The 16,757-nt window shown below is 40.8% G+C and overlaps 1 protein-coding gene across 11 annotated transcripts in view; it reads left to right on the top strand.

Annotated features, from left to right (window-relative positions):
- Positions 1 to 16,757, top strand: part of MTCL1 (microtubule crosslinking factor 1) — a 110,579-nt gene that overhangs the window by 61,181 nt on the left and 32,641 nt on the right. For 5 of the 11 annotated variants that reach the window (XM_051609606.1, XM_051609605.1, XM_051609609.1 and 2 more), the window contains 5 exons: positions 2,523 to 3,848; positions 4,804 to 4,959; positions 12,270 to 12,362; positions 15,670 to 15,900; positions 16,725 to 16,757. In XM_051609606.1, coding sequence (XP_051465566.1) covers positions 2,523 to 3,848; positions 4,804 to 4,959; positions 12,270 to 12,362; positions 15,670 to 15,900; positions 16,725 to 16,757 — 1,839 coding nt within the window. The remainder of the gene's footprint in view (positions 1 to 2,522; positions 3,849 to 4,803; positions 4,960 to 12,269; positions 12,363 to 15,669; positions 15,901 to 16,724) is intronic. The other 6 variants (XM_051609610.1, XM_051609612.1, XM_051609615.1 and 3 more) reach the window with 3 other exon arrangements.

The raw sequence follows: 16,757 nt of genomic DNA, 5'->3' as shown, positions 1-16,757 counted from the left end.
CTTTTGTTTGTTTACAAACAAAAAAAAAATATCTCATTTGTTTCAGCTCTTACAAACCCCAAAACTTACAAATGTGATATATTTTTTTTTTTTTTTTAATAGACAAAACCTAGCAATAAAGTAATGGTGTTATAAGAAGTTAATAACAGTTTTGTCCTGCTACAACAATGCACTAACTCGACAGATGCATTGAGTCATGCAGTGATGCCTAGCAAAAACATCTGGGCCCAGACTCCAAACCCATCAAAGCTTTTCCCTTTTCTTCAAAAGCTTCAAAATGCTGAGTGTGTTGTCCCATGTGCAACTCCATGACTGTTATTTCTGTAGCTGTAAATACAGTGGGAGTGAGGCTGGGGCCCGCTCTGAGCCCTGGGAAGGAGCTGGACCCTGGTGCTCCTAGCCAGGGGAGAGGGCTGTGGGCAGCCTTGCCTTTCCCCGCTGGCATCTCTCCAGCTGCCCACAGCCAGGGAGGAGCAAGATGCCCGGCTAGTGCCACCAATGGCTGAGCTCTTGCAGCCAAAGGCAGATGAGAAGCAGGGGGGAAAACGCTGGATTACAGAGGTAAAAAAAAAACCACAAGAGATAATGTATTCTGCAGCCCTACCCAAAGATGATGCTTTCATCATACAGCCTTATCCAGCCAGAGCCTTCAGAGTGACTCCTGTGGAGGCTGCATGAAGTTTTGTTTAAATCAGAGTCTTGATTTGCAGTTTTAAGTTATGAAGAGAAAAGTGATTTGCAGATAAATATGTGAAAAAGAGGGTGTTTGTGTATATGCAAGATGGTAGAGAGAAAAGAAAGCCAATCTTCTAAAGGCTCTGCTGCTAATCAATTATACGCACCTCGATTGTATTCATAGAAAACTCACATTTCTGGTGCCAGAAACACAGTGACCACAGTTTTAGTCAGGCAACTGATCAACTGATTGCAGTTGTGTTTGATTTCTGGTTATCACTGAAAACCACATATTGACAGAAACTTTGGCTGTTGTTTACCTCTATCATGTTATTGACATTTAGGATAACTTTTTTACTCTTTAGTATTTTAAAGTTCTAGCCAGCACCAAGCAGCACCATAAGAAAGTTAAATTATTTTTGTGGCTGTTTATGTATTAGTAGCTGAAATTAAGACATAATGAGTGTATATCTAAATAGAATGGGGCGAAATTAATCTAGGTAAAATAAAAGACACCATTACCAACTTGCAAAGATGTGTGCTTTAGAAATTAAATAATTTCCTCAGGTTGCTGAGCCATAATTCGTTTTGTAAATATTTTTATTTTTTTTAAAAGCCTGATCTTGGTGAACAATTAAAGTCAGTCGTGTTTTCTTCTGAATTTGGTTGCCTTTGTTAGGAATTATAACAAAATTGTGCTTGTGAAAGATAACAGTGCTCCGGAGACTGAAATGAAGTTTCTATAGATAATTGCACATATGTCCACATGGCCTACCAACAATGATGAAATCTGCTGTCTCAAGAGATCATCTTTCAAAGCCTGCTTTCCATTATTCTGCTAATGCTGATAAATGTGTCTCTTACAAGGCCAAGTGCCTGTATCTCCATGACAATTCATGAAAGTGATTCATGCAAAGAAATTGTTCATCGGCTTAGAATTTACTTAACCTTTTCTCTCTCTTCAGCACAATACACACTGGAGTTTTCATTTGAGTTGAGATGTGGTGCTTTAAAATACCCAGCACACACAAAAAAATCAAACCCTCGTGTAATACCCTGGTGCTTCCTGAAAAACACGGGTTTTCACGTGGGATGAATTTGGATGTAACTGAGGTTCAACGGTTTTTTCTTTCTTTTTTCACATGTTTTCACCAATCTCCCTTGTAAATGATTGTCCCTACCAAAAACAGTGATCACACTCTGATCCACCATAATAATAATAATAACAGCAGCAGAGACAACTGTAGTGCTTCATATTTGGAAAGCAAGTTAGGCACTACAACTAGTTCACAGCATTGTGAGATCCAGTAATTAAAGTCTTCACTTTGCAAGGCAACTAGACATCTTAGCACACTTTTTTTTTTTTTTTTTTGGTGCTTTCTAGCTGAAGCAGCCTGAGATTTGGGATTACGATGGGCAAATTATTCCAAGTCGTCTTTGTTTTGCGACCTAAAAGGGAGCAAATGTATCATTTAGCATAAATGGAACAGAAAGTGGCAAGAAATCATGTCACCTTTTCATTTGAGTCATTCTTATTGTCCACAAAATTTTCTTGGTATTTGAGAAAAACTAAGCATTGTGCTGGCATTCTTGCATCACTGAACACATGCTCTGGCACACTGATTTATTTATTTTTCCCCTTCTTTAACTCTGGTCAGGCTGCTTTGCCAATTTAACCAGGACCAAGCCGTGAAATGTGTCAACTCTGTGGTTTGCGCAGGTCTGTCTGTGTGTTGTTTGCATACCTAACAGATACAGTTCAGAGGGTGGGGAGGTGGAGATTTTGGAAGGTGAGCAACTGATGGTGCTTCTAATGTAATCCTTGGGGGGTTGATTATTCTTGGCAGGAGGACAGCGCTGATTTGAAGTGCCAGCTCCAGTTTGCCAAAGAGGAGGCAGCTCTGATGCGTAAGAAGATGGCCAAACTGGGGAGGGAGAAGGACGAACTGGAGCAGGAGCTCCAGAAGTACAAGTCCATCTATGGAGACGTGGACAGTCCTCTACCTACTGGGGAAGCAGGGGGCCCACCCAGCACCAGGGAGGCTGAGCTGAAGCTTCGTTTGAAGCTGGTGGAAGAGGAAGCCAACATACTGGGCAGAAAAATAGTGGAATTGGAGGTGGAGAACAGGGGGATTAAAGCTGAGATGGAGGATATGAGGTGCCAATATGAAAAAGAGTGTCTCAGCAGGGACCAGATTTCTAGCATTCCTACCTCACCCTACGGTGACTCCGTGGAGTCAGCCACAGAGCTGCGCCGGCACCTGCAGTTTGTGGAAGAAGAAGCAGAACTGCTAAGGCGGTCGATCTCTGAAATTGAGGATCACAACAAGCAGCTAACGAATGAGCTGAACAAATTCAAGTTTGAGCCAGGCCAGGAGCCAGGCTGGTTGGATGACACGGCATCGAAGTGTGGTGCCACCTTGCAAGAGGAGCTGAAGTCAGCCAGGCTGCAAATCAATGAGCTGAGCGGGAAAGTGATGAAGCTCCAGTATGAGAACAGGGTCTTGATGTCCAATGTCCAGCGTTACGATCTGGCATCTCACCTGGGCCTGCGCACTTCCAGCCCCAGAGACAGCGATGCCGACAGTGATGCTGGGAAGAAGGAGAGTGACAGTGAAGAGGGTCGCCCACCTCAGCCAAAGAGAGAGGGGCCCATCGGGGGTGAGAGCGACTCTGAAGAAGTTTATGAGAAGACGTCAGGTTTTGGGAGTGGGAAGCCATCGGAAGTCAGCGACCTGTGCTCCACCGAGCTCATGAGAGTGAAGGAAGACACTGAGTCTTTAATTAACATCAAACGTGAGGCCGAGCGGCTCGAAAGGACTGTGGACCGGCTTATCACTGACACGGACAGCTTGATTTATGATGCAAAGGTGCACATAACCAGCAGCCCATCCACTGAGCAGGATTTCAAAAGCGGTGAGGAAAGGGGAGAAGATAAGCAGGAGCCGGAGCTTCTGGACACCATCAACTCCAGGATGAAAGCTTTCCGGAAGGAGCTGCAGACCTTTCTGGAGAAGGTTGATCACATTGGAGAGGGCCTTAAGGAGCAGATAGAGGACCTCTCCCCTCTTCCCCATCTCACAGAGTCTTCCAGTTTTCTATCCACAATGACGTCCATGTCTCGAGACTCTCCCATTGGTAACCTGGGGAAGGAGTTAATCACTGACTTCCAGGTAGGTCGGCCTCTTGTTTGCCTTCTTTCTGTTTATTGTTTCTCTTTCTTGCTGGCATTGCTACCCTGGAGCTAATTTTCCTCACAGCTGCTTTGTTATTATTTCAGACCCGCGATGTATTAAATTGTGTAATGTTAAACAAACACTTTATAGGTTTTTTTCTTTTGTTTGTTTGCACAACTCCTTTGATTCAGAGGCGGTTCCTCATGGCAAAAAGGCTAATCCACTGGTGCTATAAAGATCTGTCTTCTTTCTGTCTGTAACAGCAGTGTTTCCCCATGAAAGAGGAGATTAATTTAAAAAATAAAAATAAAAAATTCTGATGAATGTAAATTAGCAGCCTTGGTAAGAAATGTGAAGAGGTCTTTATTATGCTCTCTCGTAAAAGTGTCAGGCGTGTTTTCAAAAGCCTTGCCAAATGAACCCAACCAAACGCAGTTTTCTAAGTGATGTGTTTTGAAAAGCCTGCTTACAGCTCACTCCCCTAACCGAGCAGCGAGTGAGAAGCTCTGTAGCCAGCGAAGGACTGCCTTGCCTAAAGCCTTGCCCATGGGCGCATGTCTAAACTGCCACAACTGCCACACTGGATATGGCTTTTCTGCACAGCACAAGTAAGGAAGGAAGAGCCTTGTGTCCCGTATCCTTCATGACTTGTATGCTTGCTGTTGGTTTGACTCATGCATCCTCATTGCATGCGCCTCATAACCAGTGTTTGCATTCTTTTTTCCTCTCTTTCTCTTTTTTGCTTTTCAGATGTTTCAGCCCGTCATTTTGCTCATCCTCATTTTAGTTTTATTCTCTTCACTTTCTTATGCCACTGTATTTAAGTTGGTTTTCCTGTTCACGCTTTTCTTTGTCTTGTAGTTTTTCAGTCATCTACCTTACCCATTTTTGTTTTCTTTATTCCCTCCTGTCCTTCTGTTTTTCTGTTACAAACCGCCCATGCACCTAACAGTCCAAACTGAGGGATCAGATGGAGTGGCAGCTCAAACAAGATCGTGGAGAGCAGCGAGAGATTCACCACCAGCGAGCCACCACCGACCCACACCGCAGAGCTGATGGAGACATTAAACTCTACAGGCCAGGAGACAAGGGCTGTTTCAGTCTGGAGGTCAGCAAAGCAGCCCGTCTTACTCACTGCCTCCTGCTGCCTTAGCCAGGAGATGAGTAACAGAAGCCAGGGGTTGGGGGAGTAAATTGGACCAAACACAGCACCCCCCCTTGTGAAATTCGTGGTTGACCTCTTGTCCCCCTTGCAGTTTCAGAGAAGCAAATTGGTCCTGACTTTGGACTTATCACCCTGCTCCCAGTAGTTTCACTAAGTGGGAACTTAGTCTCAGGGACCCACTACAATTGAATACAGTCACAAAAGATCTCTGGAAGATGTTGTAGTGCCTGATGTGAGATCATGCTTCTAGGTTTCACCTTGTTGAATATTTTAAATCTGGAAAGTCTACAGATAGAAACCACTTTGCGTTTTGCCTGTCAGTAGTCTGTCCGTCTGCAGAGGAGAGGGTTTGATGCTGGTGTGCTTGGTGATTCTCAACAGGGAACACAGCACCCTGCAGCTTCCAGAAAAAAAATATTGTTTAAAGCAGAATTCTCCATTGTTTGGGTTGTTGAGTACTTTTCCATTGTCAAAAGCATTTATCAGTTTTTATTTAAATCTTCATCCATGCAGAGGCCATGTCAGCCTCAGTAAACATCTCCGTAGCTGCTTTATCATCAACATAGATTGTCCAGACACTACAACTGGTCCTGAAGAAATGAATTTCTAATCAGTGTCCACAAAGGCAACTTGGAGCATTGAAAAATTTTTCTGCTGGCCACTGCGAAGCCAAATCTGCCCTGAAGCTGTGATGGTTAGAGTAGCTTCTAATGAGGGATGAGTTTAATGTTTTTTATTCTGAGGACACATGCAGAGACCCTAGTATACCTGAAACCCATAGCTGAGTCTGGGAAAAGGAGAATGCTGTCTGGGACAGCTGGGTTTGTGAGTGAGCAATAACAAGCACTAGAAAACAGAAGTAGGAAGAAACAGCTTCAGGAAAGCTGGTAGCCAAGCAGCATGATGCTGTATTGGATTTCAAAGGGAGAGTGGCTCTTCATCTTAACACAGGTAATTCTTTGCTGGTTTTGTTTTGTTTGGTTTAAACTATCCAGACATTGCAGAGTTTTGGTGGTATTAGAAGAATGAATTTGTTCAGCAGCTTCTTTTCCAACTTTTCATTTTTACTGGTGATAGTAAACCTCAGGAGGCATATTGGATATACCCAGGACACTGTAAGTCTCTCACTGAAAGGTAAAGTCTTCCTCAGCTGTGAAACAGATGATGAGGTAGAGAAACCTTGCTGTTCAGTATGGGTCCTTTTGCAATTGTATAGGTCAGTAGTTATGGCAGATTTGGTCAGAAAATCACCACAGCAAGTGTTCACAATATTTTGGTTTAAATTCTGTCACTTTATTAATTCTCTTTTACCTTAGATCAGCCTTGTTTTATAAATTCCTGTATATGTTAGCTTTACCTGCTTTAACTTATTAAGTGAAAATATACACACTGGCCAATGGATTACACTGTTTGATGATCTTCTTACTGTGTATAGACTTTCAGCATGAGAAGAACACATTTCATTTCAGGAAGGTAAATGTTCTCTTTTTTAAGCAAGCAAACCCACTTTTTCTAAATTCCAAGCTAAATTTTCTAAACATTCCAAACTGAATTTTAAATTAAAATTTTCCCAAGCAATCCTGAGTGGCTTCCATTTAGATGTTTTGCCTCTTGAGAAAAACAAGCATCGGAGCATCGTGGGAGCCTAATTGTTTGATTAAATACAACAAATGCAGACTGACTTGTGCTTGAAACTACCCCCTAGCCTAACTAAACATCTGCCTTTGTTTGGGCTTTGCACTGTAGTTGTTAGTTCCACAGTATTATTAGAATGTATTTGCATGCTAAAGAGGTGGGTTAGAGTCACAGTTCAGTGGAAAATTATATCTTGAAATTGCTTTAAGAGCAGGGCTTTGTTTTCTTGCTGAAACAAGCCATTCAGCTGCTGTTGCGAGATGTTAGAGCCCATTGGGGTGGAAGTTCGATCCATTATTCATGATTTTAGCAGAGCTGGTTATGGTGGAAGAGAGAAATCATTCCTCACGATCAAAAAAAAAAAAAAAAAAGAGAGAATGAGCAAGTGAGAATCGCCTTGACTAAAAGACAGCAAGGAACTAAAAAAGGTAACAACAATGCTTTGTAGAGCAAATGCCTGGCACAAATCAAAGGATTACTATGGCAACAAATGGAAACCAGTGGGAAAAATGGTAAATAATTTTTCATCTGGTGAATTTTGCCCTTTTTACCAATGGAATATCCATAAAACAAAGGCAGCAGCTTCCTTAAAGCAGGCTGCAGTCTCTTCCTGTTTATTCAGAAACAAGAATACATACTGGAGAGGAAAAATTTCACTCCCTCAAATGACCAGATACAGTGTGTTGCAGTAGTTGATACCTAATGCTCTAAAATGGAGCTATATCTGTAAGTGTTCTGCCCTTATCTGTAAGTATATACCTGAGTATATATCATTATATTATCTGAGTGAGATATATATCACTAAAGGCAAAAGCTTTCATCTTTGTATTTCAGATTTGCATTATTTTAATACATGATTTTTAAATATTTATACATTTGTATCTGTGTAGAGAAGTACTACCAAATCTCTGACACTGCCTGGTTATGGAAAAAAAAAACCACCACAAAACACTGAAGTGAATTTACTTAAAAGGAATAAGTTTTCACCAGAGAATTAAAATAAAAGCAGATAGGCCAGAGAAGGTGAGAGCATGTCTTAAACAGCAAGTCTTCCACAAGGTGTAATAGTAAAGTGGATAGAGCTAACACTGAAGAATAATTTCTTAAACCTTTCTTTATCACTTATCATGTCCAAAAGAAATTTAAAACATCTCTGTTACTCTAAGTTAATACCTGGGTTAAGTGTGGGCCAACCAGATACAGTTATGTGCAAGTTAGGTAAGTCACTTTCCCACTTTGAGTCAAAACTTCTGTATGGATCCATTTTGGACATACAAGGAGACTTTTGGTCTATATTTTGAATGTTCTATTCTTAGCTGGTTTTGGAGTGTCTATGCTCCTTCTGTGCAATTTTCATAATCCCATGTGACAACTTTTCAACTGGATGGCTTTTGCAGCAGCTTCCAGCTGTATGCTGAAAATTTATACATCCTTTTCTCTTGCCCTGATTTAAGATTTTGTTTTCCCTGAAAGGAAACAGTGAGTGTTTTATACATTGTGACTTTTCTTTCTCCTGAAAAGCAAAACAAAACAAAACAACCTAATGAGGACCGTGTAGAAGGTTGTACCTCTGTGTCCACTATTTCTCCAATGCAAAGTTGTGGGAAAAAGAAAGACAAACTGGTGCTGACAGTATTCCTTTCCACCAAGATTAGGGGCAGCAAGAATCATTTACTTTGATGAATTGTATTCTTTCTTGCTATGCAAGATTCTGTAAAGGTTGACAATATAATGGATTAAAAGACTCTTTATGATGTAAATCTGGATATCCCAGTCCTAACTGAACTCAGTGAGACTTTGTGTACCATCCATACAATGAGATGGATTTTTAAAGACTTGGATAAAAATGTTCTGTGTTTTCCCAAATTCTGAGACTCTCCATATAAGCACAGACAACCACACAACTGCATATTATTGTGCATTAGCAAGTAGAATATATGTCATTTATTTTAAAAGGGTGAGGAGAAGAAGCATCTTCAGAACATCTTCAGAAGCAGCCTCTGAGAATTCAGTTAAATGTGTATTGCATGTGAAAAGTAATGCAAAAGGCACTGGAAGTTGCTCTCTGCTCTGGTTGATTGTATACATGCAATGGTCAGCTGTCACGTGAAAAACTAGCAGGTTTTAGACTGTGTGGTCAAATGTAAAGTCCAAATATCAAAGCATTATAATGTAGCCTTGGGTAAGCAGATCATCTTTTTGGCTTCCTGGAATTGCACACAAATGCTGGTGAACACCTTTCAGCCTCGCCTCCTCAGGCCTTATTTTGCTCCATCCCTTTTTAAAAAAATGTTTATGGTTTTTTGCATATAAACCAATGGAGTTTGCAGGCAAATTGAGTTTGCAATTAGCTATGGTAAAATGTGGAAAACAGGCAAGTAAAACCCTGATGTACCTCAAGGTGCATGGACAATATTGTAAAAACAAATCATGGCAGAAATGTGGAATTTTGCAAGCTGAAAAGTAACCCGAAAAGCCTCCAAAGCTCTGAGAGGGGCAGAATGGGATTGGTGCAATTAGGGAGTGGTGGTGAAGCCCCCAAAGCTTGGATGACTTTTCTCTTAACACCCTCTTGAGATAAAGACATCAGCATGGATTAGCTTGTTCTGGAGTGATAACAGGTGAGAGAAATGGACTTGCCAGAAGGATTCAGCTCTGCCTGTTGGAGAGGATGGGGATGGAAGTGGATCTGGAAATTGGGATTAGTGGGAAATTGTCATTTGGTGCTGAGCTGCAGATTAAGTGCAGCTGCTTCTGTGGCACTGTGATGGAGTAGTACTAGCTTGTCTTGTTATAGAGTGTTTCTATGTCTTGTTGTAGAGAGTTTGTAGTGAGTCTGTTTCAGTGGTGTCAGTACATTGTGTGGTGTCTGTCATATTTGGGGTGTTTTCTGTGTCGCGTGTTCATTAATAAGAACAAAGGAAACAAAGAATGGAAGTCAACAGGTTATCAACTTTTGTGTCAAATTTGCAACACTGTTGTTTTCCAAAACAAAACCACAGTTGTGCCGTAGACTACACCCTGCTGATTATATTATAGGGATCTGCTATAAATATATAGACATCCATCAGTGCAGTACCAGGTACCTGACCTGGATATGCAGATATCACATGATATGTTTCTACACCTTCTTTGTTCACAATCCAGATTTTTAGCAGCAATCTATTAGGCACTTAAGCAGCCTTCTCTCCCTGAATGTGAGCAGTACTAATCCAAATGCTTCTAATATAAATGACATACCAAATTACGGACTATGAAGAGTCTCCAGGTTGCGCTGGAAGGCAAAATGTGTGCGTCTCTGTGTTCGTGCATTAACTGCTTTTCAACACCTTTGGTTTGCTGCTTGTAAAAAAAACTATTGTCCTTAAAGAGGCAAAGCAATTGTAAAAAAAGTTTCCGCTGCCTAGTGTGCCATAATAGTCTGTCTGCCTTTATGATGTATTTAATTTCTTCTAATTCCAACAGTTACCACATAATTACAGTGCCAAAGTTACCTGAAACTTAGCTTTGCATGGGATGCATGTTTATAAAAAAACTGCATGAGTGTATAATTTTCTTGCCCTAATTTTGCAGACATAAGGTGTTTTCAATATGGATGTAACTACGTGATTCCAATTAATACTACCCTAAAGTAGAAAAAAGAAAATTTTAGCAAAACATTTTTCACTGGGAAACACAAGGGTGAAGAGAATAGTGAAAAATTCAAACCCAGCCTTTCTGGTAACTTTTGCTGCTCTGATTCAGTTTCCAGTTTCAGGAATCCCAAGATCACTAATATTTCTAACTATCTAAATGTGTATTTATATGACTGTAAGGAGAGTCATATTAAGATCAGTTATGCTTCCTACATATTTTAAATTAACCTTGTATGCATTTTTCATGAATCATACTCTTTCCATTTCTGGAAACACGTAAGATATTTTTAACTTATTATTGCCAACAGAAGAGCACTGCTATGTCTTACCTGTTTTCACCAGACTGCATGATTTTACCTGATTTTTAATTCATAAAAGAAGGAATGCACTTTTTTTTTCATGTACTCCTGAATTAACTAGGTACATTGATTCTTATTTACCATTTTCATTAAGAGAGTGGATCAAAATAAAAGAAAGCAGAAATTTCTGTTAAAAGTGATTTTTCCTGTATTGGATAAGAAATCTAAACTGATATACCTGCACATAGCCATCTCACCATTTACAAATTGTGCAAAACTGGCAGATCCCATTGCATGCAATTCTTTTCATGTAATTTGTGAGACCAGATTTTGGCCTTGTGCAGTATAAAATATCTGCAGACAGATTAAGATGTAAGATGAAATTGATAAGGCAGGTAATGTGCTTTTGGTCACTTTCAGTACCTTCCGGAGGGCTAGAAGTGTCTCTTCCTCAGGTACAAAGCAGACGTGCACAAGTCAATAAGTCAATCAAGTAAAGAAGGAGTTGAGAAGGCCCAGAAAGTTATGTAGGGTCATTTTTGTTGTCTAGTGGAGTATGGGAGTGCTTTATGGGATGCTTCCATTTGCCATACCTCCTTTTTTTTCCATAGAGGAGGAGAGGAGCATCTGTTCCAGTGACAAATACTTTTTGAATGACTGGAAGTGTCCTGGCAAGATTGCCAAGGGATTATGCTTTGAAGCCTGAAGTGATGCCTTCTTTAAATGCATCTTTGGTCTGGGAAATAGTTCAGTGCTGTAGTATTTTCTGTGGTCACACATGTGAAGAGGATGCCACCTGGCTGAGCATCACCTTTTTATGTAGAAAGTTCGGAATAGGAATATCAGTGCCACGAGATTAATTTACATAGTATAAATAATGAGGTCTGTGACTGTGCCTTCTTCAGCCTTTATTTTTTAATTAAGTAACTTTCAGAAGTAAAGTGGATGGGATGCACAACTTAATGAGAACATAAAATTGAAAGTATTAAGATTAAAATAATGTTGGACCTGAAAAGGGAGATACATAAGCATTTTGGTCATATCTCAGCCTCACAGAGCTTTTGACCGTGACAATTGTGCAGTAATTCTATTGAGTGGAAATCACTGAATGAAGTTGTCTTGTGCAGAGAACTGTCCTGTATCTGAAGAAAGGGACCTGATATGCTTAGTTGGTTTAATAAATGCTATCCCATTAACTGCCTAATCGTGTTGTAAATGAATAAATAATTAGGTTCAATATATGTGCATTGGGTGTGTCATCTGCAGAGATGTTAAAATTTTATAGCATTGATTATCGTAGAGAAATGCGCTCCCAAGTGTGGAATGCTCTAAATAGGAGCTGATCTGGGAAACATCATTGATGGTGCTCTGTATCAGCTACTCAACTGCAATCCCAGAGCAGAGGCCCGAAGAGAGTAACCAACATGTAACATCAGCATTCCAGCTTCAGTTTTCTGAAGCAACACAGGAAGTTCCCACACATATTTAGGTCATTGCTATTTATTTGCACACTGTGCTGTGGTTTTAACTATTGATAACCATTAATTGTGCAGATGTCTATCCTGCAATTCCTTTCTTTTTTTCCTTTTTTTTTTTTTTTAACACCACGGAGACACATTTTCTGCTAAACCGATCCGTTTGTCCTGCTGACCAGCTCAGGGATTCCCATTTTTTACCTGTACAGAATGTATCGATACAGGAGCTTCAGGCTCAGCTTGAGCAGGAGACGAGACTTCACCAAGAGGAGCAAGAAAAGTTTGCAGAAAGGATCATGCAGGTAAAAACGAAACCCACCTGCTGGGAGAGATGTATGACCATAATGTGTGGCATGGACCTTGTTTGTCAGGACCGTGGGAACTTGTGTCATAGAATCATAGAATGTTTTGGGTTGGAAGGGACCTTACAGATCATCTTGTTCCAAGTCTCCTGCATGGGCAGGGACACCTCCCACTAGACCAGGTTGTTCAGCGCCCCATCCAACCTGGCCTTCAATGTTTCCAGGGAGAGGATATCCACAACTTCCCTGGACAACCTGGTCCAGTGTCTCACCACCCTCCCTCTAAAGGATTTCTTCCTAATATAAAACTAAATCTACTCTATTTCAGTTTGAAACTGTTACCCCTTGTCCTATCACTACATGCCCTTGTAAAAAGTCCATCTCCAGCTTTCCTGTAGGCCCCCTTCAGTTACTGGAAGGCCACTATACGGTCTCCCCTGAGCCGTCTCTTCTCCAGGCTGAACAGCCCCAACTCTCTCAGCCTGTCTTCATAGCAGGAGTGCCCCAGCCCTCTGAGCATCTTTGTGGCCCTCCTCTGGACTTGTTCGAACAGCTGCATATCCTTCTTAAGTTGAGGGCTCCAGAACTGGACACAGTATTCCAGGTGGGGTCTCACCAGAGCAGAACAGAGAGGAACAATCACTTCCCTTGACCTGCTGGTCACACTTTCTCATGCCTGTGCCAGTTTGAGCTCACCTGACTACATAAAGAATCTGGAAGTTGGAGAAGTGTAAACTGAGATAGAGGCATCAAATACTGCACAGGGAATCATATCAGTCCTTTCAGCTCTCCATGAGCCAGGGAAGGATGCATTTGATCTCTGGGAGCACAGTTCGACTCTGTGCCTTACTCTGACCCCTTCTAGCCCAAAGAAAACCCAATATGTTCATAACTGAGACACAAATCAGGACTTTTTTGTATTTCTCAGTACCCCATGCTTCCAAGCCACTTATTAATAACTGGTGAATAAATCATATTTTGTTACATGGGCTCCCCTGGTCTTTTGAAAGCTGGAATATATTACTCAATCATTTTGTGATCTCCAATTCCTAGAGCAAAAAAAAAAAATCTGTTGCTAATTTTTGCAGGCTGTTTGGCTCTAATCTGAAGTTTTCTTTTTAAATTTACTTTGTAGATTAAATATATCATAATGCATAGCGTAAAGCATTTTTCCTTGTGCCAGCTAATCTTGTTATGCCCAAGTGGTATATCTGTTTTTTTCATAAGTAGCTTTAATTTTCGGTTGATCTCCATACGAGCTTTCTCAGGGAGGCTGTTGAAAGCAACCAGTAAATTGATTTCCTTCCTAGTTGCCTGGGCCATTAAGGCTTTTTGGAAGCTATGCTTGCATCTAAAAGTTATTTTCTTTTACAATAGATATCCACTGAAAAAGCATAATGATCTAAGAAGCTACCTCCACCAGAGTCTTCTGCAAGAATTTGTGACCATGCGTACTTAGATAATAATAGTTTGTAAAAACAATGAAAAATGCAGTAAAGACAAAGCCAGCTATTCATGCTGACAGCCAGTAGAAACAGAAGAATAAAAGCATCTTCTGGATTCTTCATTTTTTCCAGATTATGCCTATCCTGTTGATATGACTCCTTTTTTATTATTCTCCAGGATTTCTGGTGGAAATGACTCAGATCTTTGCTGTATTTAACCATAACTGAATTTGGTGGAAGAAACTGCATCAACACAGAGTTTATTTGATTCTTCCTGTAAAAACTAGATTCAAAAGAACCCCCTCATTTACTGTTTCACTTTTGGCAATGTTTAATGACAATAAGTGGATGTGTGCTAGCAGTGTACATTCTCCCTAAGTAGTATTTTGAGTTGCATCTATGGGTTTGTGGCTGTTATAGCTTATTTTGTTCCAGGGAACTTTTAAACTGGATTTTTAACCCACTTAAGCTAGCAACTACTGTAAATAATTTTAATTTAATCAGGAACTTTTTAAGGCATTGTCATGTAGATGCTGAAAATCTGCATTATATCAGAGGATGTAATTTAAAGGGCAGGAAAATCCTTAGTAAACCATCTAGTAAGGCCCAGTAGCCTGGGTCAGAAGGATTTTAATGTTGCCATGAAAATCAACCATCTGATTCTTAGCAGTATTGCTAGGGGCTCCATGCTTCTGAAGAAGAATCTCTGAAGTATTCTTCATTCCTATGTGCGTGTTGTTTGTTGGAAGGTGTGTTCCTATGGCTTAGACTGTTGTGGTCATTCATGTACTATGGCTTTCATAGATTTCATCTATGAAGCTGGTCAGCAAAGGAACAGGCTGTTCTGCAGAATGGAAAATATTAGAAGCTGGTACCTGTAAGCAGGGGCTCTGTACTCATTTTGCTTTGCCTTTGCTTGATCAGTATGTACCACAGCTTGCTTGAAGTGGAAATATGATCTCATCTGTGTAGAACATGAGATGCTGTACAAGTTGTGCATTTGCTGTTGGATGCCGGTCATGCCAGGGCTTGGTTTTGGCATATTGAGGTAGAAGTCACACTGAAAGAATAATGTCTCAGGTGGCCTTGTGTTGAAACAGATGTAATTATGTGTGTATTCCAAAGAATGAACCTTTCTTGGTGCTTCTAGTACTGAAACTGAGAGATGTGGTGAATGCCAACTTGCAGCCAATGCAGCTTTGGTTCTGTGTGTGTCTCTGATCTGGTCATAATCAGAATGAGAAATGTTTACTCTGATGCCTCAGAATATGAACTGTGAGAAGTGAGGTACCAGTAGTTGTGTCTGAGATACTGAATGTTGCTCTTCCAGAAGGAGAGTGAGACAAAGCTACAGTGGAAAGGATGAGTCTGTGACCAGGGAGGAAAAAGGCAAGGATAGCATTTCAGGTTGTCTGAAGGGCAGCTGTGGTCCCACCTTGTAGGAATAACTGCAAATGCATTTAGTAGGTGTGATATGTGCAGCAGTGTGAGGTGGTGGCTGTGCTGGGAACATACTGCACCAATACAACCAAGAGAGGGAGGAAAACATGAGTGGTATATGAAGTTTATGGAGCAACAATGGTCTCACGCATCTTTAAAGTAAACAAACTGTCCACTTGCACAGCAGGTTACTTGGATATGGTTCTCTAAGCTTATTGGCTGCTGTCCTCTAATTTCATAGAATCATAGAATCACAGAATGGCTAGGGTTGGAAGGGATCTTAAAGATCATCAGGTTCCAACCTCCCGAACTCAATAACTACTCACTACTGATGAAAATTAGAGATTTCAGTTTGTCTTCCCCAACAAAATACAAACCCTGGACATCACCCCATTGACGTGGTGTTTGTTGTTCCATTAAAGCTGGAGGAGGAGCACATGCAGACCCTACGGAGGAAAGACTTGGAAGTGCAGAGCTTGGCTTTGCAAAACAAACTGGAAGAGAAGACCTGGAGCCAGGAGAAAAACCTCATGCAGCAAGAACTCAGGCATTTCAAGCAGGACACCTTTCTCCTGTACGTCAAACTGAAGTGGCTGCTGAAACATTGGCGGCAAGGCAAGCGAATGGAGGAAGAAGGGGACGACATGTTAGAGGTAACTGTCCCACCTCATTAACCCAATGAAACTGCAAGCAGTGGGTTTATTGGGGTGTCCCTTCTTTAAGTGTAGAGTGTATCTATGGTGTGGCATCAGCAACTTCATCATTACATGTAGATTTAAAGGGAATTCAAATTAAACAGAAAGCCTTTTTTTAAGCTGGCTTGTGCTAAATTATATTCTGTGTATGTTACAGATCACCCATCTTTAAATCTAAACCCTTAACTAGTACAGGTATCTGGTCCTGAAAATTTAGCTCATCATAAATGAAAACTTAATTAAGTCTCAAATACATGACTCCTGAACAATTTTTTGAAAGAAAAATACGTTATAGCAAGCTGATGGAGTCAAATCTATTTAGATGGGCTGAGAGCTGTCGTTTCTCTCAACATGTGCACAGCGTGTTCCTAACAAAGCCTTCAGATGGAGGGAAGCTCTGCTTTCGTCTTGGCAGGAGAATTATACAGCTTCTTGTGGGAACTTACAGTGAATCATTCTTGTTTGTTCCTCTTCTCCCTACACACGTCTATCACACACCAGTAGTCATCATGGTGATTTTCCAAGAAGCAACTAAATTAAGATCAGGAGTTTCAGAAGTACCTAGCAACGTGGCATCCCCAGGCTGATGGATCTCAGCAGGGGTGTGATTGCCAGCTGATGTGCATGGTGAAGAGAGGTGCAGCTAAGTTGTGTTGAGTTGCACATCCAAAATTGCCATTAACTTTGGAAATCTTACCTCAAGAAAAATAAAGTGGGAAAATGTGTTTGACCATTCTGACATTTTATCAAAAATTCTTGAAAATAATAGATTTATTTTGCAGGTTCATGCAATTCTGAAACCATTTGCTAAGGCA

Source organism: Apus apus, chromosome 2, assembly GCF_020740795.1.
Source record: "Apus apus isolate bApuApu2 chromosome 2, bApuApu2.pri.cur, whole genome shotgun sequence".
Classification (NCBI taxonomy): Eukaryota; Metazoa; Chordata; class Aves; order Apodiformes; family Apodidae; genus Apus; species Apus apus.
The sequence above is the reverse complement of the archived record's forward strand: the minus strand, read 5'-3'. Positions and strand labels throughout refer to the sequence as shown.